This window comes from Pteronotus mesoamericanus, unplaced genomic scaffold (genome assembly GCF_021234165.1).
Source record: "Pteronotus mesoamericanus isolate MK-2021 breed Mesoamerican mustached bat unplaced genomic scaffold, CSHL_Meso_final contig_68, whole genome shotgun sequence".
Classification (NCBI taxonomy): domain Eukaryota; kingdom Metazoa; phylum Chordata; class Mammalia; order Chiroptera; family Mormoopidae; genus Pteronotus; species Pteronotus mesoamericanus.
In genome coordinates, this window is record NW_026555234.1 from 2,258,746 (window position 1) to 2,283,910 (window position 25,165).

Below are 25,165 nucleotides of genomic sequence, written 5' to 3' on the forward strand. Positions count from 1 at the left end.
GCAAGCGCCGGGCGGGGCGGGGCGGGGGCGTGCGGTGCGTGCGCAGTTCAGTTATTCGGTCCTTGTCGTCCCCACTTCCCCAGCCTGAGACAGAACCATGCAGGTGACAATGGATTAGAGAAAGCTTTCCACGGGGACGGGGCAATGGGAGGGCCAAGCACCACGCCTGCTGAGAGCTTAACGAAAAGCCAGTTGCGTGGGCGCGGCGATAGCCGCGAGGCTCAGCCACCTGGAGGGGAATGGGCGCCCTCATTGGCACCAAACACGGGCAGCCAGGGGGACCCTGAGGCCCTGTCGGGTCTGGTTTAGGGAACAAACATTTGTCTGCTCCACGGCGGTGCTCCAGGCTGTTCCACACACGGGTGTCACACTCGATGTGGCAGCTGCCGTGGGACTTGGAGGCGGAGAGGCCAGAGGACCGTCCTGGGCCCACAGCTCCCGAGAGACAGAGCTGGGACACCAGCTAAGGTGTCGCTCAGAGCCACCGCACTGTGCCGTCTTCCCAAATCAATGACACTCTGCAAAAGGAACTGCGAACACCCCCTCCATGCCTCTCGACCTCCCAGTGCACGCATGCGGACACTCGGTTCCGTAAGCAGGACACCCTCCCAGCCAGGGTCCTCTGGCGAAGCAGCACCAATGGGAGGTAGACAGACAGACAGACAGACAGATGCAGATGGATGTAGACCTTTATCCAAGGAGCTGGCTTGTGGCACTGTGGGGGTTGGCTGGTCTGAAATCTGCAGGGCAGGCCAGCCGGGGGCAACTGGGCAGGCGCGGACGCGCTGAGCCAGACTTTCTCTCCAGAGACCTCGGTGGTCGGCCGGGGTCACGCAAAGTGCGACGCCCAGGCGGACAGCAAAGGGTGTGGGGGAAGGGGGCTGCGCGTCCGGCCCAGGCGCGGGCGCCGTGTCCCCGGGAGTCCCTGAGGTCAGAGGATTCGGCAGCCCAGGCCTTTCCTTTTGGGCTCTGGGCAGCGCGGGGCCAGCTGCAGGAAGGGGAGTGACTCCCCACAGTGGGTCCTGGGCTCCCGGAGGGGCCTCCAGGCCCTGGGGCCCAAGTAGTGAGGGCCCAAGTCTGTGGAATGTGCCTGAGAGAGAAGGACTTGCGGGGGCGGGGGGTGGGGCGCGGACAGGGGAACCAGCTTTGCTTAAACTCACCAGACCGGTCCCTTGAGAACCTGACAGACTGTGGTGATAGCGCCGGGTCCTGGCTGTGCACCTGTGTCAGAGGTGGATTGGCACCGGCGTCCACAGCTCTGGGGGCCCAAGAGGTCAGCTGTGGTTCAGCAAGGAGAGGCGTGGCTAGGGCAATCCAGGAGGGTCCGCTGGAGGAGGGGACCTTTGAGCAGGGACCTGTGGGAGGAGAAGGAGCCGCTACTGGCGGGGAGAGGGGGAGGAGCACCGCAGGCCCTGGGTTGGCGATGAGCCCGGAGTGTTCCAGAAGCCGTAGGTGGCAGGGGTCTGGCACAGCGCCGGGCGTTCCCTTGGTTGATCGCCGGTGTTCCTTTGATGACCTCCAGGAGTCGGAGGCCAGCCGTCAATGCGTCCTGTTTTCAGGACCCCTTTGGCCCTCGGTCCAGGCCACGCGGCGAAGTCGGAGATGCGTTTCTCCAGGCCCCAGGGCATCTCCTCCGCAGAGCCGTCCTGGGTCACCCCCGGCCCCTCAGCCCTCCGAGGGACTCACCGGCTTTCTGACCTGCCTCCCCATCGGGGGGAGAGCTCTGGGGGGTGGGGGCGCACGACCTGGCTGACGTCAGTGTCCCCAGCCTGGCACCCATGGGTGACTGAAGGAGAGAGGGGGAGTGTGTGGGGGCAGCCCTTCCCTCCCTCCCCGCCCTGCAGTTGTGCTCCAAGCCCCTGGCGGGCCTCTGAGCGCCCCGGGCCAGCTCCTGGGGCGACGCGGCGCCATCCTGCCTGGGCGGTGGGCGCGGGTCGCTGGTGTCCAGTCGCTGAGTGGCTGCTGGAGCCACCCATGCTGCTAAATTTTAGGAAGTTTGCATGCTGGCGTTAATCCCAGCCATTGCAGGAAAACAAATTATGCAAACTTAAGATGAAACCAATTACATTTAAAGCAAAGGTATAAATACTCAAAGCTCACCACCGCCCTCTGCTCTACGTTTTCCTCCCCCTGTGCTTCCGAGGTTAGTGCCCGCTGAGTCCATGGGGCAGGGTGCTGCCCTGCGGCAGCCACGAGGCAGCTCTTCCTGGCGGTGACATCGTGTGGGCGGGCAGCTGGGGGCTGGCCGCGCTGTGGAGGGGGCTCGGGCGCGGGGAGCCTGGGCGAGGGGCGCAGCGGGAGGGGCGCCCTGTAGGCGCTGGGGTCCCAGCGCAGGTCTGAGCCGAGGGCGTGAGTTGCCCGGGTGGGTGAGCAGGGGCGGGGTGGGTCACAGCGCCGACCTGCTCTTCCCAGGTCACAGCCATCTCCCTGGCTCTCACGCCTCAGCGCAGCTGCCCAGGGATGGGGCAGGGAGGGGGGGGGGACGGGGCAGGCCACTGCCCTGGAGGGCCCCCTGTGAGCAGACGCCCAGCGCGGCCTGTGGGCCGGGCGCACCCGGCAGTGGGCTGTCCCAGAGGGAGGCTGAGCAGCCCCTCTGCGAAGGCGCCGCGCCCCGGCCTCCCGCCTCCCGGCTCAGGAAGGAACTGGGCTGCGTCCGGCATTGGGGCTACCTGAGCGAGAACGCCGCCCTGTCCTGCGGAGCCTCCAGGAAGCGGGGGGCAGGGGAGATGGCCCAGGGGTCACCGCGCATGGCCCTGCCCCCCTGCTGCCGCACACACACCGGTGGCAAAGAGAGCCCTGGGACGGGGAGGGGCGTGCCTCGGAGCTGGGGCCAGCTCCTCAGCTGCCGCAAGGGGGGCCCCTCAGCCCCGTCTCCCCTAGACGGCATGAGGACTCAGCCAGGCGACACCTGGAGCCTGAAGGCCCTTCCTCCCTGACCACCCCAACACTCAGAGCCCTCGGGCTCTGTCCCCGCAGACAAGGAACCGGGACGGGGTGGGGCGGGGCGGGGCGGGGGCCCTGCGGGCCCCAGGACTCGCCCTTACTCAGCCTGATCATCCCCAAACCCGGCTGCCATCAGCTGCTCAGGGCGCGGGGACAAACACAGGCCCCTGTGCCCCTCCGCGTGCCGTGGTAGGTTTCGGAGCCTTTGATGTCTCAGAACTGAGGGGCACCCCAGTAACTGGGACAGGGCTGCCGGGCTGGGACCCCACGCGGCCCCCCCTCCCTCCCGCCGGGTACCACCCTGCCTTCCCAGTGACGAGTGGCTCCTGCGTGCAGCGGGAATGTGGGACCCGGTGGGGCCAGGCGGGCGGAGCGGCCTCGCCAGCAGGGCAAGGACCCTGCGCCGCCCAGCCCAGCACCACCGGGCTGCACACCCTGCGGGCAGGAAAGGGGCGAGCCAGCCGCATGGCCTCGGAGGCCTGGCCTGCGTCCTTCAGCAGCCCCGCCCACCTGGCTCTTTCCAGGCGCCGGAGCGAGGGCTTTTCTCTTATTTACATCTGGTAACAGCCCCCGGCCCGGCCTAGGGACATGTGTCTCTGGCCTGTGCGCCTAGTCAGTGTTTGCTGAATACCAGTGGCCACGATGTCCCTTTTCTCCCTCCTGTCCCGCGTCCGGCGGCCCCACGGTAACGGGGAGGGCTGTGACCCGGTACCTGGGCGTGGGCGCTGCGGTCTGAAGTGCGGTCCTGGCTGCCCGTGCGCTGGGCGTGGAGGCCTCACCGCCCAGAGCCCCCGGGCGCACGGCTCATTGCTGGCAGGCTCCAGGATGCCACTGCCCGCGGGCGAGCTCAAGATCGCCGCAGGCAGCCGGCCGGCCGAGGGGCCCTTCCCGCAGAGGCCAGCGTGCTGGGGGACGGGGAGCAAGCCCTGAGTCTCTGTGACTCTGTGAGTGCCTGTGTATATGGGCGTCGGGCACTCTGTGTGTCTGCGTCTCTCTCCGTGGCTGTGTCTCTGTGTGTGTGTGTGTGTGTCTCTGTGGCTGTTGCTGTGTGTGGGCACACACCGAGCGCTCTAGGCCCAGATTCCGACAGGAGGGTCTTTGGGGACTCGGCCCCAGGCTGGGGGGGCGGGCGCCCCCCGCCTCCCGCCCCGACCGGCCTACAGCCGGGCTGCCGCCCCCGCGCCGCCGCCCGGCCGGCCGTGGCGGTTTCTGTAGAAGGTGCGAGTGGTGATGAGCGCTGCCCCCGCGTCTCGTAGTCTGTCCCGTGTCTCCACGTGCGTTTTCTCGCCCCTCATCACGCCAGCCTTTGGCACGGGTAGTTTTGTTGCAAAGTCCAGGAGAGCACACATTTTGTGCAAGAATTGGTCTTTTAATGATAAAATTCACATAAAATAAAACGCAGCCAGCTTACAGTGTGTCGTTTTAACTAGTTTACAGTGTGTCGTTCGGTGGCATTGAGCACATTCATGGTATTGTACGACCACCTCCTCTATCTAGTTCCCAAACGTTGTCATCTCCCCCAAAGGAGACCCCGTGCCCCTTACACAGTTGCTCCCTCCCCGCCCCCAGCCCCTGGCAGCCCCTCGCCTGGCTCGGGTCCCTGAGGATCTGCCTATCCTGGGTGTTTCGGATAAGCGGCCTTATAGGAAGCAGGTGGCCGTTCGCGTCTGGCTTCTTTCCCGGAGCCACGTGTTTCCAGGTCCCGTCCACGCTGTAGCAAGTGTCAGGGCATCACTGCTTTTTATGGCTGAACGATAGTCCAGTGTGTGGCTCAAGCACGTTTGGTTTACCCATGTGTCCTTCAAGGGACAGTTGGGTTGTTTGGACCTTTGTGACTAACGCCGTGGGGAACAGGGGCGTGCAGGTATCTGTTTCAGTTCCTGCTTTCAGTTCTTTTGGATCTACTGGGCAAGGGGGCGGGGGGAATTGTCAGCTGGGAATTCCGGGCTGTTTCCATGTGGCTACACCGGCTGCACTTTTCAAGAAGGGGCAGAAGGGGGCTTTGGGCCAGCTCCTCTGGGGACCAGAGCCCGACCCCTTCCTGGCGCAGGCCCCCGCCTGTGCTCCCTTTCTGCTTTCCTCGGGGTCCCTCCCAGGCAGAGCTGAGGGTCCAGTTGCGCTGGCGGAAAGCCTTGCCCTCCCTGGGAAGCTAGGAGGGGTGGGGGGGCACGGCAGGCACCCCCCAAGCTGCCGGGCCAGAGGATGTGAGGGAGTCTCTCGGAGCCCGTGGATGGAGACAGGTGCGCGGGGCTGGGAGCAGACACAGGCGAGGGAGACGCTGGAACTCGGGGACGGTGGGGGCACTCGCGCAGGCTGCTCTAACCATCTCGGTGGCTGACAGCCGCCCTCCGTGGCCAGGGTCAGTCCCGAGTGCTGACTGCCTTGACTTATGCATCCCCGCAGTCCAGGAGGGGGCCCTGGGGCCGCCTCATCCCACAGGTGAGTGCGCTGAGGCTCCGGAGGCTGGCCGGCGCCGGCGTCCTTGACCCGCATGCCGCGCGGCCAGTCTGTGGGCCCCCAGAGGGGGAGCGGGGCTCAGAGAGGCAGGAAACGGATGGCGCAGCCGAGGCTAGGGGACGTGGGTATGGGCGTGGCCGAGGGTCCCTAACCGCGTCTCCCCTCTGGGCTTGCTTCCCGCAGCCGCAGAGTGGAGATAAGGGGCCGCGGAGGGGGTGCGCAGGCCGAGGCCCCGACCCTCGCCGCAGCCCTGCCTCTGGGGGCCTGGGGCACGTGCGGAGCTGCTGACCGCTCCCCTCTGGTTTTCCCTTTTCCTCTGAAGAGGCACCTGTCGCCGGAGGAGTTCCAGGAGGTGTTTGGGATGAGCGTGGAGGAGTTCGACCGCCTGGCCCTCTGGAAGAGGAACGACCTGAAGAAGAAAGCCCTGCTGTTCTGACCGCTGCCCGGGCTCTGACTGCGCGTGGCGGGGGCGGGGGCGGGGGCACCGGCAGGGACCACGCAAGCCCCTCCTGTTGCACTGGCTCTGGCTTCTCTGTGTCCTTGGGGCGGGTGGGGCGCCTGGGGGCTGGGGGTGGGATGGGAGCAGCACCTGTGCAGGAGACGCTCCTGCTTGTCGCTTAGGGCCCAGGCGCCCCGCCTGGCACCGCCCCTTCCCACTGTGCTTGGCCCCAGGAGATGCTGCAGAGTGGCCGCCGGGGGTGGAGGGACATTCAGACAGCCCCAGCCCGCCTTCCGAGGCCCCTGGGGGCGCAGACGTGACCGGGACTCGGGGCTTGAGTGACAGGCTCTGACACAATCACTGGTGGGGGCGCAGGGCTCCCAGTGCCCCTGGCCCCGCCCGCCGCCCCCCAGCCCCCGAGGCACAGCCTGGCTGGCCGCCCCGCAGCCTGGGACGCCCAGGGCTGTGCCAAGCGTGGGGTGCACACGTTTTGCTGCCGTCCGTGACCGAGTCTCCTTTTAGGGACAAACGTCAACCTGACAGGGTACCTTCCTTCAGGGACCTCTGTGCACTGCGTTGTCCTTTCAGATCCTCCCCTAGATGCCTAAACGATACCTTGAAAGGAACACAAAAGTTTTATTTTATTAAAAAGCATAGCCTACTTAAACGTAAGGTGACACATATACAGAGTTTAGTTTTCCAGTCCCGTTGAGGGAGCGCTTCCGCCTTAGCCCCCCGCCCTCGCGGTCCTGATGTGTGTGGTCTCGGCCCCCGGGGTGTCCCTCAGGCGCGGGGCTCCTCGTCTGGTTTCCGTTTGCTTTCTTTCACGCCTGTCGCACAGGCGCCCTGAAAGGCAGGCCCTCCCCCGTCACCCCGCCTGTAAGTACCCATGACGTGTGGACCCACGGCTGTTTCCTCGCTGTTATTTTCTGAGAGGAGGGAGCTCTGCCAAAGCAGGTTTCTGCCAGGGGCTTCCGTGTGCCCGGCCTCACGCCCCACGTGTTTTTGGTGGTGTAGCAGCGTGTCCCACCTCCCCACAATGGGACGCAAACATGTGGCCCCGGAGCGGTGCCCGAGACAGACACCGACCCTCGGGGACAGAGCGTGGGACGCCTGTCTGATCTGCCGGGTCCGCAGCACACGCCGCCTGCTGGGTGCCGGGTCTGCCGCACAGTGTGGGTCCGGGTGCACTGCCGGCCGCGGAGCGTTCGCATCCGCGACGGGTGTGGAGAGGCTTACGCAAACCCGAAAGGGGTGACCCGCGTCTGTTCCCCGTGTTCTGTGGAGCTGTGTCTTGGTGTGTCCTGGACGTCCCGCCTGTGAGTCAGTGTCACTCAGCTTCCTCCCAGCCCCGTAACACGCCACGTCCCGTTGCGCACCCGGCTTCTCACCAGCCCGGCTTGGCCAGGGAAGGGGAAATCTCAGCACCTAATGCGCTTCCTTCCTTTTAGCAACCTGAGCCCGAGCAACTGGAAACCCCCACCTCCTCCTTAGTGCAATGTCATGTCGGTCCCAGGGCAGCCTGGACAAATAAAGGACGATGTATTGTAACTCGTGAAAGTACAGAGCTGCTTCTTAGAAACGCGCGCCATTGCTGATGGGCCGGGCCCCCTCCCACCGACGGCGCGCGGGAAGAGGGTCCGCCCGGGGAGCTGGCACGGGGTGTGAGCCCAGAGCGGGGCGACGCTGACCGGGGCCGGGCCCGGGGTCGGCCTCAGATCGCCACGGGTTTGGGAGCCCCGCTTGCTCGGGGGCACATCTTGGCCAGGCTGCAGGTGCCGAAGGCGGAGAGACACGTGAGAGCTGACACCTGTCCCAGTCAGGCTGGGGGGACGGATCGAGCAGCCAACAATGACAGGGCTGACCGCTGCCCAACTGACAGGGCCCGAAGGAGACCCCCAATGCACCGCAGAGCTCAGGGGCGGCTTTCAGAGAAGGCATTGCCCAAACTAATTCAGCACGTCTGGGCTCAAAAGTGACACGCGCCACCTTCGGGCTGACCTGTTGGCCAGAACTCATCCTGTGACCCCACCCAGCTGCAGAGGAGTCTGGGAAACATGGGTGCCCAAGTGCCTGAGAAGGAGGGAAGGCCAGTACTAGTGGCGAGCAGCCCGAATTCTGCCTCCAAGGCTCCGCCTAGTCCCCTCGTTCAACTCCCAGGGCCTGCGGAGGCTCTTTGTAGGAATCACCTGGAGCCCCCAGCTGCCCTGCTTACCCCCCAGGCAGGTGAGCCTCCCCTGCCCAGGGATGGCACCACGGACAGCCCCGAGCCCCTGCAGAGCGCGCCCCGGGGAACCCCGCGCAGTGGCTCCGCCCCCAGAGACGCTTGGTTCTTATGGCGGTCACCACCTGATCAGACACACGTGGAGGCGACAGGGTGGGGTAGGGGAGAGCCAGGGCCACTGGCCAGCGCTGCGGGCTCGTGGAGGCCACGGCGGCACGGGGCGGGGAGGGGGCGGAGGGAAGGGGCGCAGGCGAGGAGGCGGGTGAAGCTGCGGGAGCCCTTGGGACGAGTCCAGGGGCCAAGGAGACGAGCGCCTCCCTGGTGACCGCAGCGGCTGCCGGGGTGCAACTGAACTAGGTTTCATGAATAACAGAAACCTCCTTTTCGCGGGCCCCGTGAGATGAACTGATCAATTCAACCAACAGCCACTGAGTGCCTACTACATGCCAGGCAGTCTTTGGGGATCTCAGGACACAGCAGTGAATAAGACAGATGGAAATCTGGACTGCATCTTCTTTGGGGGGTGGGAGGGGCGGACAGACAACGCATGTGTCAGCCAAGGAGAAACCCTCTGGAAAAAGCTTTCAACAGGACAAAGGCAGAGAGTGACAACAGAGGGCGCTGTCTACTACAGGTGACAACTGAGCCAATCCCAGGGGAGGGAAGAAGTCCCTTCTTCCACGGTGAGAGCAAGGGAGGAAAAAAGGAAGGCTGGGATGCTGCTTAGTTCACGGCAGAAATATGCTCAGCCCAAACGCAAGGTCTGGACCGCTCATTTGAACCCTGAATTGTTTCCAGTCAAATGGCAAATATTCATCGAGCACAGACTGCGGAGCCAGGCACCACGTGGGCACCGGGGACGAGGAGGAGGAGCTCGCTGTGGCGGGTGGAGGTGGACCCGGGAACCAGGGTGACGGCGCAAGTGTTAAGTGTCACAAACCAGGGTAGGCTTTTCAGGCTGCAGTGACGAGGCGGAGGAAGCAAGGATGGCCGTCCCCGGCAGCCGAGGTAGCTTCACCGGGAGGTGACCTTGGAGCTGCATCCTGAAGAATGAGTAGGAGTTGGCCAGGTGGCATCCTGAGCAGGAAAGAAACATCTGCCAGGTGCCCACTGCGTGCTGGGCAATTGATCTATGACCTCTCATTTAATTCTCAGAGAAACCCAGCGCGGTAGGCGTTGTACCTAGTTTACTGCTAAGGCTCTTGAGGCTCAGAGAAGTTAAAAGCTGGGTTTTAGGAGGTGGTGGGTTTTACTCTCAAACTTAGGCTTTCTCCAAGACGGTACACGGGCCTATTGACCGGATGGACCAGTGCCTGCAAAGGCCGAACAGGGCAGAGGCGTGGCGCGTGGGGCCTGCTGGGAAGCGACCCTTTCCGCGGCCGCCGCGTGCCCGGAGCGGACCGAAGACAGAGCATGAAGTGGCGGTGGGTTTTGAAGGCGATGGATGGACAGTTCTTTTTTTTCTTTCAACATATAAGGCTGTAATCTCATTGTCTTTTGACTTCTCTTTTCATCTGTTAAGAATTCATCTGCAGTTCTTATAGTTATTTCCCAGAATATGTTTGTTTCCTGTGGCTGCATTTAAGATTTAAAAAAAAAAAATCATTGGTTTTCAGCAGCCAGGTAGGCAGCCTCTGAGATGCCCCCCAGGGGGCCCCGCTGCCTGGTCCCTCCTCCCCCTCCCCGCCCTGCTGGGGTCTCCTCCCCTTGAGTGGGGCAGGTGCACGGGCTTGCTTCTGATAGAAGGTGGGGACAGTGATGGGACATCACTTTCAGTACTAGGTTACAAGAAACTGTGGCTTCCCTCCCAGGTGCTCAGCAGCCCCTTGCCCCGTGGCGAGCGGCCCCGCGTAGGCCTCGCTTGGGGGGCCACAGCCTCTGCGGAGCCGCAGCCTGCAGACAGCCCCACGGGGGCGTCCGGGCACCGACTTTCCCGGTCAAGCCTTCACCAGAGTCCCCCCAACCCTCCACCCCCAGGTTTGACAGCAACCTGGAGAGACCCCGAGCCAGAAGCACCCGGTTAAGCTGTGAGCTGATAAACATACGTTGTTTTAAGCCGCTAGGTTTGGGGGTAGCCTGTCCCATAGCAATGAGTGACGGCTGCAGCGGGCCTGTGGGCTGTCATTGCATCATCGGTGAGCTGACGTCACGTCCCCAATGAGGCCGGGGTTTCCCGTGGGCGCCCCGCCGCTGTGGATGCTGTGGTCCCTCGGGCCCCCGGAATCTAGGAAGACCGTGTTAAAAGTGCTGTGGAAATGCAGCGTACATGGGTGTATGAACAGCTTATAATTTATTTTTTTCCTCAACAGCTATGTTACCGGAGGAGTCTGGGAAGAGGCCTTGGGGTGACTAAGACACCAACTTCCCCTTCACAGTATCAGAGGAGGTCGGGAATTTTCACAAAGTGTTGGGCCAGCTTTTCGAAAAAGAAACCCTGACTTATTTTCCCACCGAATGGACACTCTGTATCAGAAGGGCTGTGTGGTCAGGAGGGCTTGGATTTACTTTCTGAGGTTATACGAGGTCCTCAAACTTCAGTTTCATTAGGAGAAACACGCTCTAACCAGGCCCGTGGCACCGTGCCTGCGCTGGCTCGCAGGGTGGCAGGTTCTCGGTAGCGGGTGCAAGTCCCAACAGGACAATCGCTGATGAGGAATAGTGTCAGGCTGAGAGTACTAATCACAAATATTTGTTGACTGTCTACATACTTCAATTAGGAGCTCTGTAAGTAGCAGAAAAATTGACTAATGGTGGCTTAAACAAATCAAGGATTTGTTTTTTCTATCTAATAGAGAATCTGGAGGTAGGTGATTGTGGGGGTGAGGGGGTCTTGATTCAGTGGCTCAAGGCTGCAAGAGTCAGAGTCTCTCCGATTCTGACTTTGCTCATGGTTGTAAGGTGGCTGCCACAGCTCCGGACATCACATGTGTGTTCAAGGGCGTAATTCCTGCTGCTAAGAAGAGGCAGCATTAGGTGAGTCTACTAGAAACCGGTGGTGTGCTGGCTGGTCTTCAATCACTGGCCTCCTGGGGGATGGGAGGAAGGAGGACAGTCCTGGTTTGTAGCAGTGCCGATTGCTGTGGTATAAATTCTCCCACGACATCTGATTTCCAGCTACCAGCATGGTGGCGCTGGCTGCATGCGCGGGAAGAGCCGCCAGTAGCACACCATCTCCTAGCATTTCTATCATACAATTACAGGACATGCGCAATCCTTCAAAGCACAGATAATTGTAGACTGTAGTAAAATAATTAGGAAGTAATTTCGAGTATTATCTTTGTTTTTAATATGATTTTTCATTGTAAGTTTATATAACTTAATTATTAAGTAATGACTGATTGTGTTTAACAACTGACTTGCAAAATTCCTGAACAATAAACACTCGCCTCTCGGCTCTCGGCTCTTGGGGTCTGGTCCAAATGGCTCCGGGACACCGCTGCCAGGAACCTTCCAGCTGACTTCCACTGCATCTCACAGGCCAGGACGTCACATGACCCCCTCAGGCTATCCAGGAAGCTGGGAAGCAAGAAACTATTTGGGTCTCGGCCAGGGGAAGGGGGCTGGGGAGGAGAGAAAGGCTGGCCGGCCAGCCGCCTGGTTGGCCTACCATCGACCAGTGGCCCCAGAACACAACTGTGCTCGGGATTTGCAGGCCATGGATAAGCAAGACAGGCTCCATTTCTTGTCTCATGGGGCTTTCATGCTAGGGGCAAGAGGGAGGTGTAAATTTTTTTCTTTTATCGATTTTAGAGACGGGGGGAGGGAGAGAAATGTAGATTGGCTGCCTCTTGCACGCGTCCTGGCTGGGGACTGAACGTGCAACCCCAGACCTGTGCCCTGACTGGGAATTGAACCCATGACTTTTCGGTTGGCAGAGCGACATTCAACCAGCTGAGCTACACTGGACAGGGCAGAGAGAGATTGTAAACAATAAGCATGATAGCAATAAATGCCAGAAAAAAATCCACAGTGCTCTGAGCCTGTGTAATGGGGGGGAATCTAGGTCATTGTATTCATTTTTTATGCTTTCATAACAAACATAGCAGCTGATAACAATGCACACATTTCTTTTTTTAATTCTCACCTGGGGACATCTATTCATTGTTTTTATAGAGAAAGGAAGGGAGAGAGAGAGGGAAATGTCAACATATGAGAGAGACATCAATTGGTTGTCTCTTGAACATGCCCCGCTGGGGACGGAACCTGCAACCCCGGCATGTGCTCTGACCGGGAATCGAACCTGCAACTTCTTGGTGTACAGGATGACGCTCCAACCCAGTGAGCCACCTGGCCAGGGCTGCACACATTTCTTGACTCAGTTTCTGTGAGTCAGAGTTTGGCGCATTTCAGCAGCGTCCTCTGCTCAGGGTACCCTAGGACCCACTTAACCTGTCAGCAGCCTGCGTCCTCACCTAGAGCCTTGACTAGGGTCGAATCTCCTTCCACACTCTTTCAGGTGGGTGCCAGAATTCATTTCCATGGGCCCGTATGGCTGGGGCAGCTTTCTGCTACCTGTGCGCTGGAGGCTGCGCCCAGGTCTTACGACCCTTGCACGGGGTGGGTGCTCACTGCCTGGCAGGTGACCTCATCGAAGCCTGTAAGGAGAACCTCTGCCTCGTCCCTTAAGGTGAATCCTCAATGGTGTAACCCGACCATAGGAGTGACATCCCGTCACCTCTGCCACATTGTATTGGCTAGAAGCTGTCACAGGCTCTGCCTGCACTCGTTCTGGGGGGGGGATTATGCGCGGCTGTGCCTCACTGGGGAGGGGGTCACCTTAGGATGTGTCTGCACCGTTGTACACAGTGCAGGAAGGCCCGGGCGTGGTAACATTTAGGGCGAGACTTGAAGGGCCGGTAGGAGTTGGCCAGATCCGGAGAGAACAGCATGTCAGGCAGGGGGCAGCACAGGCAAAGGCAGAAGCCCCGAGTGCCGCCCTGGTAGAGTCAGCGTGACTCCCTGAGGTGTGTTCTGACCTCTGAGTGTGTCCCCAGACCACCCTCGGAACTGGCCGGAGCGGGACAGGGGGGTGCTTCTTATGTTCAAGCAGGAGTTTGGCAGGTCAGATCGGAAGCCAGGCTTTCAGTGGGAGTGTGTGTGTGTATGTGTATGTATGTGTGTGCGCACATATGTGTATGTGCACAGGACAAGGGCAATGGAGTCTGCTCCGGTCACTGTCAGGACCTTACACTCCTTCCCTCTTTCCCTCCCTCCCTCCCTCCCTCCCTCCCTCCCTTCCGTCCGTCCTTCCATTCTTCCCTCCTTCCTTCCCATCCTCCTGGCATTCCTGTGTGCCCACAGGGTGCCCGGCCCTGGTCTGCGCACAGAGATGGATCAGAGGCAGATCCCTGCCTTGTCCTGGAGGGGTCACACTTCATGGGGGGTGGCATCCCTCAGACACAGAGCCACAGCTGCTGCTGTGGCGGGGGCTGCAAGGAGCACCCTGGACATGCAGAGGGAGCCCTGTGGGGCCCTTGGGGGGTGGGGCGGGGGCTCAGGGATGAGTTCATCTTCTGACCCGAGCAGCTGTGTGGCAGGAGAGGCCACTGACTGGGAATGGGAGGAATGTGGAGGAGCAGGCTGGGGGCGTTGTGCGAGGCATTTGTTTGGGCCCTGATGGGTCTGAGATGCTTCCTGGGTGTCCAGCTGGGGCTCCGGGAGAGGGTCAGGCCTGGGAGTGAGGAGGGTCTGGCCGTCACCGCAGTGTGTAGTGTTTAAAGCCTGGGAGGGCATCAGATTTCCGGTGAGAGCATCCCTGGCGAACAGGAGGACATCTGGCCCAAGCCATGGGCCACCCTAACACCCCAACATACCCAGGTCCAGCAGGGAAGTGGGGATCCTGGAGACTCCGGAGGAGCTGCGGGTGAAGTAGGGAAAGAAAACCCAGTGCAGGGCCACATGATGGCGAAAAAGCAAATATGAGGACAAGGACGGGTTAAAGGTGATAGGTGGTGTTCGGGTCCGTGGGGTGACAGGTGAGGAAAGGAGAGCATTTCGGCTGGGAATAGCAGAACCACAAGAGGTCTGGCCCAGGAAAAGGTGACAGCTGGCTCCTGGCTCCTTCTCCAAACCTTAGAGTGGCCCTGAGAAATCGCTGGTGCTGCTCGAAGGAGCCCTTTTAGGGAGGGCGCGTTTGCCTCCACTCCCCGACGCGCGTCCTCCGAGCTGTGCAGACGTTTGTTGAATGAATAAGAGGAACGGGGAGTGGGACTGTGTGACGTGGGGCGGCCGATGATCTCGCTCCTTGGGCCTCGATTTCTCTTTATGCGCGGCAGACCAAGCCTGCAAGCTTGAGTTCTGGGTCTGAGAGGAGCACGGCCTGCGGAGCGGATTCCGAGCGGACATCTCCGCTCAGCCACCCCGGCCGGCGCAGCGGATAGGGCCGCTCCAGCGTCCGGCCTCCCCGCGGGACCCGCCCGCGCAGCCCCGCCCCACCTCCCTTTGTTTCTCTCGACTCCGCCCACTACGAGCGTCTCCCTCCCCATTGGCCGGGGGGCGGGCCCTGAGCGCAAAGCGCCGCAGGGGGCGGGGCGGAGGGGAGCGGGTGGGGCGAGTGCGCCTGCGCGGTGTTCGACTTCGGCCGTGTCCGAGCGCCGGCTGCCTCTGAGCTGAAGCGGAGCCCGAGCCTTAGACGGCGACGAGGTGAAGCGACGGTGGAAGCGACCCCGCCCCGGGACTCCTTTGTTGCGGCGGCAGCGGCTCTGCAGGTTGCTCGGTTCCGCTCCACTCGGCCTGGGCGCCGACGGCGGGAGCGAGCGCTGCTGAGGCGGCGGCCTGAGGTGAGGCGGCGGACGAAGCGGGGGTCCCGGGACAGGACGGGGATTCCCGGGCGAGCAGGGGTTCTTGGCAGAACAGGGGTCGGGATGCGGGCGACGGGCTTGGGCGGGTGGGGGTCCCGGGGCCGGAGGGGGGCCTCAGCCGGGCAGGGTCCCCAGGCCGGAGGGCGGGGTCCTCGGTCCCTTGGGGGGCAGGGGTCACGGAGCCGGGCGGAGGTCCCGGGGCCGACCCGGGGCCCCAGGCGGCAGGGATCCCGGCCGGGACGGGGTCCCCGGGCCTGGTGCGGCAGATCTGAGCGGGGCGCCGCGGGGTCGCTGCTTGAGGTGGCGGCCGCCGCCCTGAGGGACAGCGGGACTGATACGAGGACAGGGACGGGGACCGGCCGGGGCGGCGCAAGCCCAGGCGCCCCAAGCCCAGGCGCCCCGGGAGGGTTTGGACCGCGGGGTGGCACCGAGGGGCTCCGCGCCTGCGGCGTCCCGGCCACCCTGACAGTTGGGGGCACCGTCTCGCCCTCGCTCAGCCCGAGGTGTGGCTGCCCCCTGTTGTCTGTGTGTCACCGGAGGTGGCTCAGCGTGGGCCCTCGCCGGGAACCCTGGACATCCTGCGGGTGGGGCTCTGGCCCCGCCCCCGCCGCGGTGTGACTGGTTCACTGTGTCTCAATTAGGGTGGCAGCGTGGACTCTCGATCGTGGGGGCTCTGTCCACCCTGAGAGTGGGGGGGGCGCTTGTCTCCCTCACTGGTGCCCGAAGGTTTGTGTGCCGTCGAGGGGGGCTTTTAGTGGACCCGCGCGCGGCGCCCTAGCCATCCTGTGAGTTGGGGGGCCTTTGCTCTGCGCCCCCATGTGACTCGGGGGAGTGTGACCCCGGGCCTGCCCTCCCCACCCCCGCAACGTGTGTGTGCGCGTGCGCCCGCTGGCGAGGCTCGAGGTGGTGAGGGGTCCTTGTGAGGGTTCGGTCGGGGTGAGGCGGGCTGTGCAGGGGGCGCAGTTGGCCTGGGCAGGACCGCTGCCCCGCTGTTAGTTACAGTCTTACTTGCCCGACGACGAGCAGGGGCGGGAGGGGCGCCGCCGGGCCGCCCTCCCCCGCCGCGTCCCTCTCCGCGGGGGTCCGCGGTTCCCGGTCTCCGGTCCCCCGGGGAGTGCGGGCCGGCAGCGCGCCCACCCGCCCGGGGTGGCTCCCCAGGCCGCCGCGTTTCCTGCCGGGCGGCGCAGCGCGAGGCCGGGCCAGCAGGAGCCGGCTCTGATTGGAGCGAGCCGAGCCCCTCTGCCCCGCGCTTCTTGATTCTTCCGTTAGGATTGGGAGGAAAAAAAAAATCTGGTAAACCAGATTTAGCTTTGCAGTCTTTTGCGCCTGGAGAGTGGAGGAAACGCTCCCAAGAATTTGGCGGGCTGGAAATGCGTTTGAAGGAGGAGGATCCACACCCACGGAGCGAGGCCAAGGCGGTTACAGCTGGAGGTCAGGTTTCCGAAGGGACGGCAGGGTGAGGTTGCCCGGCTGGGAAGCAGGATTTCAGCCTGGTGTCAAGGCCTGGAGGGGCTCTGCCGGCTCTGTGTGCTCAGCTGCTTAAAGAAAGTGGGATCGTTCATTAACCCTTCTATCAAACTTGTGAAAACACTTATCAAGGCCCAGGGATGACTCTCTTCCCTGAGGGGTGCAAAGTCAAAGCCAGGCTTTCCCTTTTAGGGACAGTCCGGCCTAAGACAGAAGCTCTGGGAGCTCTGATGTCCAGACTGAATTCATTGTGAACGAGATGATGTATAAATAGTGGGATGAACATGTCCTGGCCTTAGCTGCGGCTGATGCAAAGGCCAGGCTCAGCGAGCAGGCCCTTCCTGACTCCCGGCGGAGGCCGTCGCTCCTCCTGGCCTCCTGGCCCCAGCCCCAGCCCCTCCAGTGCCCTTTTCCTGGTCTTAGGGCCTCAGTTGAGGTGGCACCGTCCCTCTGAAGCCTTCTCCGAAGTCCTTTTGTCCTGCCCTCGGAGAGCTGCTGTCTCTAAGGACAGACGCTCAGCCGCAGGGACTGGTCCATAGGTGCTCTGACGGGGGTGGGCGCCGTTTGTGGCCAGGGCCGGGGGGAGGCAAATCTAATGAGGGCTCCTTTGTCCATACCATGCATTCAAGTATTTGGTCAGCCAAAAAGTCCGTATGGTTTTTTCTCTAAAATAAAAGACACGTTTTTTGTTTTCACCAATAACTTCATTAATTGGGACATTTTGAGTATGTCGGCTTTCTCCCCCATGGTATAATGTTGATTGTGCTCAATGTCTCGGCTTGATCACTGTCAGCTTCATCTGGTCTGCCCGACCGCGGAGCATCGGCCGTCCGGAGATCTCTGTCGCGAAACTTCACAAACCCTTTTGGACACAGTGTCAGTCACAGCACCTCCATACACAGCACACATCTTTCTTTGCATTTCAGTTGCGTTTTTACCTTTCTTGAAATAATAAAGCATAATATGGTAAAAATGTTGTGTATTTTCTTCCATCTTCAATACTAAAATGGCTGCACAAAAAGTTACCAATTTTGACATTTTTCAAAAAAATTCTTGCTGATAATGACAGCTGTTGCAATACAATCTAACAAAATTGTTTCAAAGAAGTTAAAGGTAACTTAGTGCTACTAGAGCTGCCTTAAAGGACATTTTGGCCAACGCAGTAATTTATGTGATTGAGAATCTGTAGTCCCTCAACTCTCCAAAGGGTTTTTAGATTAATATTTGCTATTATTTCCTGGTGTTTGCTGCGTGGTGTAGAGTACTTGATTGGAATTTATTGGGTCTAAATCAGGCTCTGGAATTAAGTTCCTCTGTCCCTGGCTTTCAGTTTCCTCACTGCCGAGGATCTTAAGCTGGGTAGGACGCTCTCAGCCCCAACCCTGTCCTTCTTTCAACCAGACATCGCAGAGGCAAGTTCTGTTGGTGACAGTGGTCTGAATAGTGGAGAGCTTTGAAAATGTACACCCTAAAGTGAGAGTTCTTCTTCTTATGGGGCGTGCACCTTGTCTCAGACTAGGGACCAGAGTCTGGAGTCTGTGGCGGAAGCTTACGCAACTTTCTTCTATTATCTTGCCTATTCTGCAAAATTACGATTCCCTGGCATCCGTACTGTGTCTGATTGGTCGGATGGGTCCCTTAACGAAGCTGCTGGGGGTTGAGCTCCTGCCGGGAGTCTTTCGTCGACTTTTTGTGTGTCGTATGAAGTCTGCCACTGTGGCCTCCATGCGTCCCGGTTTCTACAGAGGTTTTAATGTGGGGAGTCGGAAATACACGGAATTGTGGGAGGGCCTTGTGTAGGTGTATGTGGTTCTGTGCAATGGTTTACCACATAGTTTAAAATGATTACTTGCAACAAAAATGCATCATATGTTAACTGGCTTATAAGAAAGCTCCGATTTTCAGAAATACAGTAATTACTCCTTGAAGATATTAATCTCCTGTCCCATTTGTCTGTCTGGGAAGGTGGGACACACACCACCTGTGTGTCTCTGTCATTCTGGTTGGGTGACTGCAGGGACAAAAGGCGGACAGACGGTGGCTGTTTGGTCAGGCGGTGATGCCACCGAGTCACAGTTTTCACAGCTCTGTGGGACTTTTGTCTTCTCAGAATTAAAAAAAAAAAAGTGCTTTGTTTCATGCCCCATATAATTTGTTTTGTTAGGGATCTTTTTTAGGAGGGATCTTTAGAAACAACCGGATTTTCTTTGTGGTTTCCTTAGATTGTATTACTCTCACGTTTTCACGGAAGCTTACTCGTCAGGGTGTATTCTGCGCTGAGAGGGGGTTCGCTTGGTGGCAGGCCTGGTGTTTGTGGAGTCAAGTGATGAGGGGTCTTTCATGGGAGGGAGGGCCTGCGGGTGGGGAAGGTAGAGTTTGGATGCACGTTCAAAGGTGCCCTCTTGTTCTTTACTGAAGGAAGAGAGTAAACCGTACTCTTTCCCAAACGCCCGGACAAAGGGCTGATTATACACCTGTCGTAAAGAACCAATGGCACTTTTTTAAAAAAGAATATGTATTCCATAAATCCCCCTTTCCCTTTAACTATTACTTGCCTGAAAATTAGAAGGCCAAAGGGAAATTTTTCTCAGACGATAAGTCAAAGTCTTTGGGTCCGCTAGCCCCCACCTGTCCCGCATCACCTGCCGAATGCTTTTCCCCTCTCTCTTCCATTTTAGAGTCCTCACTGTGTACGTGTCTGTTATTCAGGCTGCCTCAGAATCTTTCTGGGTGTTGAGAGGAATAGATACACATCGTAGAGTAAAGCTAACTTACTTCCGTTCTTTTGGACGGGAGGCTTGGGTAAGGAGTCAGGCCCCAGCACGGCTTCCGTTAGGACCAGGCAGTTCGCTGCGCTTCACGTCCCTCATCTGTGAAGCAGGGTTGTTACTAACGCCTGTTCTGTGCAGCGCAGGAGACTGTTCTGAGGGTAAAATGAAATCATCAGTGTAGTGGAATTTTGTAAGTTGTAAAATATTATGTTGCCAAAGATTTAAAAACAATGCTTCATTAAGAATTTAATGATTCTGGATTTCCCTTTAAAATTCCAAATGTTTAATATACAGCTCTTTCATCTGAGGTTTGTTAGGCAACTTCATTTAGGATTGTTTTCTCTTTTTAATTGTTTGATATTTTAGTGTTTTGGGGAAACACAGAATTCCACTTTCATTTTCTGTTACTCTTTTGTAAACAAGGCTATCGAATGTGTACAGTTTAGCCTTTAACAGTCTCTTCAATTGCGTATGTTCCCGTTAACATTCCTTCAAGGAAGCTTATTTTCTTGACATTTCAGTTCCTAAGTGACCTGTCTGGAGGTTGGGAAGGGCAGCAGGAAGTCCGAGGTCCAGGTTGGCAGAGCGGCCCTGGTCCCATCTGAAACCCCCAGCAGGCCGCCCGCAGCCTTGTGCCCCGAGGTCTCTTTGGGCCCCTAGCCCTCTCCATGCCGGAGGCTGTTCCCTGACTGCGTTCATGTGAGCGTCCCCCACCGGCCAGGCAGCCCGGCCTTTCTTTCTCTGCCTCCTGCCTTTTCTCCCTGCCCTCCATGCTACACTGCTAAGCCCTCTGCTCCCCAGGCCGGCAGCGGGAGGGGTGCCGGGGCCAAGGGCACAGGCGCTGGCCCTCGAGGACTGCAGGCTTTGTAGACAGGCCTTTATGTGGATCACCTGCGCGTGCCCGCACCAGTACCACGCTCCACGTGGACGGACATGCAGAGGGGGGACTCGGGTGAGGGGCTGGGGTGCACCATCTGGCGGGAGGAGCAGACCCCGATGAAACTTCAGTGCACTTTGGTGAGTGCCACCACAAGCATGCAGGGACATTTGGGGGCCAGGCCGGCGCATCGGTCCAGCCTTCCACATGCTGCTTGGGGTCCGCCAGGCAGGATGGGCATCGGTAGGGGTGTGAGTTAAAGGAGGGGCAGTGAATTGCCCGAAACCTATACTTTGCAGGTGTCTAAGCAGCGTGGGACTCCCCGAGGCTGTGCTTATCAGACCGAGTCTCTGGTCTGCGGTTCTGGGTGCGACGTGGCCCATCCTGCCTTCTGACCAAGGAAGTCAGTTGCTGCTTGTCCACTGCTGTCCTTGGGACAGGAGCTCTGCGGGGTGTTTTTGTGTACACATCACTGTTGAGTTTCCCGTTGCTGTTGTGGCAGATGCCGCAAACTCAGTGACTCACACAATCCAGGCCTGTTGCCTCGCTCTTGTATAGGTTAGGAGTCCGACTCGGTTCCCCCCAGGCAAAAGCCAGGGTGGCGGCAGGGCCGACTGCCTGAGACACGTGTGCTTCCTGGCAGTGACAGAGCCCTGTCCCCGTGCTGGCTGTCAGCTGGGGGGCCACTCAGCTCCAAGAGCCTCTCCGTGGTCCTCGCACATGCGCCCCTGGTCCCAGGCCCAGCGAGGACCCTCGACCCCTGCTCCCATGCTCTGCTTATCCAGCCGCTGTGTCTCTTCCGCTTGGAGAAGGTTCTCTGCTCTTAAGGGCTCACATGATTCGGCTGGGCCCACCTAGATAACCCAGGATAACCCCCCGCCCCCCCGCACAAGGTCTAGCAAAGGCCTTTTTGCTCTGTGAGGTGACTCCATCACAGGTTCCTGGTATTTAGGGCAAGGGCACCTTTGGGGGCCACTCTCCTGCCCTCCACAATGACCAGGTCCGTTTGTGACGACACCGGTGACATCGTTACTGTTGCTCTCAGGTCACAGATGGACACACCTTGGCCCCAGCATCTCTAGCAGATCGGCCACCCCCTTAAGGTCCCTGTTAAATGGCCAGACTGTTCCTCTGACTCGCCCTGCAGCTGATGACGAGTTTACAGCTGCGGGACCAGTCAGTCGGAAGCAGAGCTGAACTTCGTGTTTCTCAGTATTTAGGCCGCCTGCTCTGATTAGAGAAGTTGGCCAAGGAGTCGTGAGAGTCCTTACTAGGAAAAACGCCTGCGCGGGAGCTGGGGGCCTTGCTTTCTCAAGGGCTGTGTGAAGGGCCCTCTGTTCACGGGGGAAAGAGTGCGTGCATTCACGTCCACTTCCAGCGTGGGAACAGCTGAGTCAACCCAACGGGGACCCTTGTTCCTGAGGGCGGACACTCGACTTCCAGGCTGAAGCCAAGCCCAGTCAACACAGCCTTTCGCTCCATCCGCAGGGAGGGGCGAGGTGCGACCCTCCGGTCAAGGAGACAGCTGGCGATGGTCGCCAGGCGTTTACGGCCACGTGGGACCTCATTGGACCATGTGGAGGTTTGAAGTCCATTTCATTAGGATTTTTTTTTCTTTACAGTTAATGAGAAGCTCCGATTGGAAATAAACTTTCTATAAGAAACCAGAATCTGTAATCCTAAGGCTTTTAAAACCTGGCCTTCCAGAATTTACCAGCTGTCTGAAATCCTGTGCAAGAAGCTTGTGCATCTGCGCCTGTGTGTTTACTGGGGAGAGGATTTACAGTTCTCCATACCTTTCCAGGGTTCGGACTCCAAAAAGCTTCAGAACACACCACTTAATAGGATATTCCTGTCAGTCAAGTGTCAAGATTCTGTTTAAAAATTGAGTACCCATTTTAAACAAAGTTATACAGGCGCATAGTTTTAAGAGTCAAAAGTTCTCCAAAGCTTACAAGTTTCTGTAGAACAAAGAAACAGCAACCACCTACCCCGCCCCTCTCCACCCTGCCCCAGCTCCCAAGCACGTGGGCCGGCTGTGGCTCCCAGGCTTCCGGCTGGAGGGGCGCTGCGGGGGGTGGGGGGCTGTGCTTAGCCGTCACCCCACCACGCCCACGCCACGTCCTCTCAGTGCACCTCCGGTTAAGGTTCTGGTTAAATACATGGCAGCACTTACGGTATGGAACGATCATTCACAGCTGATACATATAGTCTATTTTGATTACATTTCCTTTTTTTATACTTTTTCCTTTCTCCTGCTGTTTTTTCTTTGTATCTGTCATTTATTTGAAACTCCCCCCCCCCCAAAAAAAAAACCAGACTGAAATTGCCTCCCAGCACATTCACACGCGTCAGGGAGTGGCCCAGTTTAGCCTTCCCTGGGGGCAACTCTTCCCCGGCCTCTGGCTTTGCCCCAGGGCGTGCCTTCCGGCCCGTCCTCCTCCAGCCGCGCCGTCCCCTGAGAATGCCCTGCACCCCTCCCTGCAGGAGATGCCTCCTTTTTCAGGTGTCACCAGTAGCTTTCTAAGAAATAATTTTTTTGAGATCATGTATAACATTGGAATATTTTACTCTCGCATTCAGTTGCTAGTTTGGCTGAGTATAGAATTCTGGGTTAGAAATCATTTTCCTGCGCAATTTTGAACATAAAACCGGAGTTGGCACGTTACCAGTTAAGCCTGTATTCCAACAGTTTTCGTGTATTATAAACACAATGTGTGAACATATATGTCTAATAACGCCCAATACTCATGGATTCAAAACATTTCTGTGAAACCCCGCTCTGTGCTGAGTTTTTAGAGCGACCCTGTCACTGTGACCATTTCACAGAGAGGAAACCGAGGCACGGTTGGGGGCTTGTCCGCTGTCACGCAAGGAGTGTTGGGGCGGGGGCGGACCGTGGGCAGCCGGCCGCAGAGCGCTCGCCCATGACCCCGGCGGCCCGTGGGAAACGCCTGGCCACTTGGCGAGCCTCGCCTGCCAGGCGCTCGCCGCCATCCTTCAGGGAGGGGCACACATGGGCTTCCTGCGCCTCTTGAAGAGCAGCCCTGACTCTTGGGGTTGCGCCCGACCCGGGCGTGGGCCCCTGGTGCCCTGAGTAGAGCGGCTCTTCAGGCCGACCGAGCTGCTTGGAAGGTGGACGAATTGTGATTTGGCTAGAAAAAGAGGCCGAGATGGCTTGACTTGCCCCTTGAGGGAAGAGGCTCTGGGACAGCCTTGTGCATTTGGACACTGAGATGGCGAAGGGAGAAGGGGCGCTGTGGCGGGGCGCGACCCTGACTGCTGTGAGGAGCCCCGAGCGGGCGGCCCCACCCGGCGCCCCTCCCGGAGAGGCGGTGTGGGGCGCGCCGCCCGATGGGTGGGCGGGGGTGAGTCACTGCTGACCGGCTGAACCCACCGAGTCCCAGGCCAGCCCAGACCGCTTACAGAAGGTCCATTTCACTCTTAGGCAGTATCTTATCTTTTTTGCTTATAACAATGTTACAGATTAAAGTTTTGTTTTCCATTTGGAAGAGGATTTAAAGAGTGAGATACCACCCTTTTAACAATGTTGCGGGTTAAAGTTCTGTTTTTGATGCTGAAATGGATTGAAGAGTGAGGTAATGCAGGGCATCAAACCAGAAGGATGGGGTAGGTGGACACGGGGCTTCCCAGTGACCGCTTTGGAGGATCTCAGGAGTCTGCTGGGGCGCTGGGGGGATGGGGCGGGTGTTATAGAAAACCTGGGATGTGGCCCATCCCTGCATTGGAAAATGGAAACGAATCTCAGTAAGTCAACCTGGCTACGTTTCCTGTCTGAATGGAAGGTGAGGAGGGTGGGATCTCCGCCTTTTGCTGACGGGTCGGCGTTTCCCGGGGCGCCAGGTGGCCTGAGGAAGGGCTCGCAGCTGCTGGGCACCCAGTATTCGTCAGCTGCATACACAGAGCGTCCCGTTTAATACCGTCTTAGGGGGAGGTATTGTTTTTATTAAAGATGAAGGCAGAAGCTTAGAGATGTTTAAAAATGTTGTCCCAGGACACATAAAATTATAAGGGAAACATGAAATACCTAAACTAAGAATTGGACTTCAAAGCCCTTGATCTTTCCTTGACAATTGGTCACTTCCTGGATGGTGGGGAGTGGCTAAGGACTCAGGCGGGTGGGCTTTGTGGGAGGCAGCCGGGGTGGGGCGGAGCGATGGCCTCTCCAGACGTGGAGACCGCCCCACTGAGCCTCTGAAGCAGGGACCGGCCATCTGGAGGAGCGCGCCTGGCTCCAGGCTTCCCCGGGTGGCACTAGACGGAGACCGACCACGTGAGAAAGGCACAAGCTGTGTGTTTGGAGCTCAAGTTTTGGTAGAGGCCAAAGGCCGGAGGAGCGTGGGAGAGCTTCTTGGAGGAGACCGTGGGGCCCACGGGTCCCCGGGTTGGGGGGGGCCACTGCCGGAAGGGGGCGTCCCAGGTGGCTGGGGAGGGGAGCAGGGCTGGCTCGCTCAGGCGGGTCCTGCGTGGGAAGTGGGGCAAAGTCATGGCGGCTGTCAGTTACTGACCCAGCCCTGGCTCCCTAGGTTGTCACTAGAGACAGCAGGCTGACGTCCCGCAAGTCTGGCTTGGAGCAGTCTGGCGTCCTGGGCTGGTGGCTGCAGGCCGTGGGTCAGTTCTGTTTTTACATGAGGCCTGGCCATCGTCTGTCTGTATATTCCGTCTCTCTGTTGTTGGTAAAAATATTAAAAGATGAAGTAGATGAGCTTGCATTATTTAGATGTTGCGTGTCCCCTGGAGGAAGATGCTCACGCCGGCCTGAGCCAGCGGGCCTGTAAGCCGTGGGTCCGTCGGCCTCGAGGGCTCACACCAGGGTGGCCTCAGTGCAGGCGTGTCGTCATCCACTCCGAGCATCGGCTCTTACCCACGGCCAGCTGTTGTCATCCTGTCTGGGGTCGGTCCCCATCCCTGCCCATGTCACCTGTAGGGCCTTTCTCTGTGTGCTGAGTCTCGCTGCTCCCCCAGTCGGTGGGGCATGTTTTGCTGTCTTTGCTGGTACTAAGGCGTTGCTCCTGGGCCTTGCACATTGGAAGGCTCTCAGAAATCTGCGGGGCTGGCCCACGGATTTTCCAGGTAGCCTGGGGACACAGGCGCGCTGCTCTAGCATTTTTCGTGGCAGAGCCAGGAGGAAATCCGGGGCTCTGGCTGCCGCCGCGTGATTGCAGG

At 59.2% G+C, this 25,165-nt stretch overlaps 2 protein-coding genes across 2 annotated transcripts in view; both read left to right on the forward strand.

The window, feature by feature from the left end:
* The window catches only part of ABLIM2 (actin binding LIM protein family member 2), a 77,786-nt gene extending 70,413 nt beyond the window's left edge, over window positions 1–7,373 (forward strand). The window contains exon 21 of the mRNA XM_054581908.1: window positions 5,723–7,373. Within this exon, the coding sequence (XP_054437883.1) occupies window positions 5,723–5,836 (114 nt within the window). The 3' untranslated portion in view covers window positions 5,837–7,373. The remainder of the gene's footprint in view (window positions 1–5,722) is intronic.
* A 7,400-nt stretch (window positions 7,374–14,773) lies between these two features.
* Window positions 14,774–25,165, forward strand: part of AFAP1 (actin filament associated protein 1) — an 88,032-nt gene continuing 77,640 nt past the window's right edge. The window contains exon 1 of the mRNA XM_054581828.1: window positions 14,774–14,842. The gene's annotated coding sequence lies outside the window, so the exon portion shown is untranslated. The remainder of the gene's footprint in view (window positions 14,843–25,165) is intronic.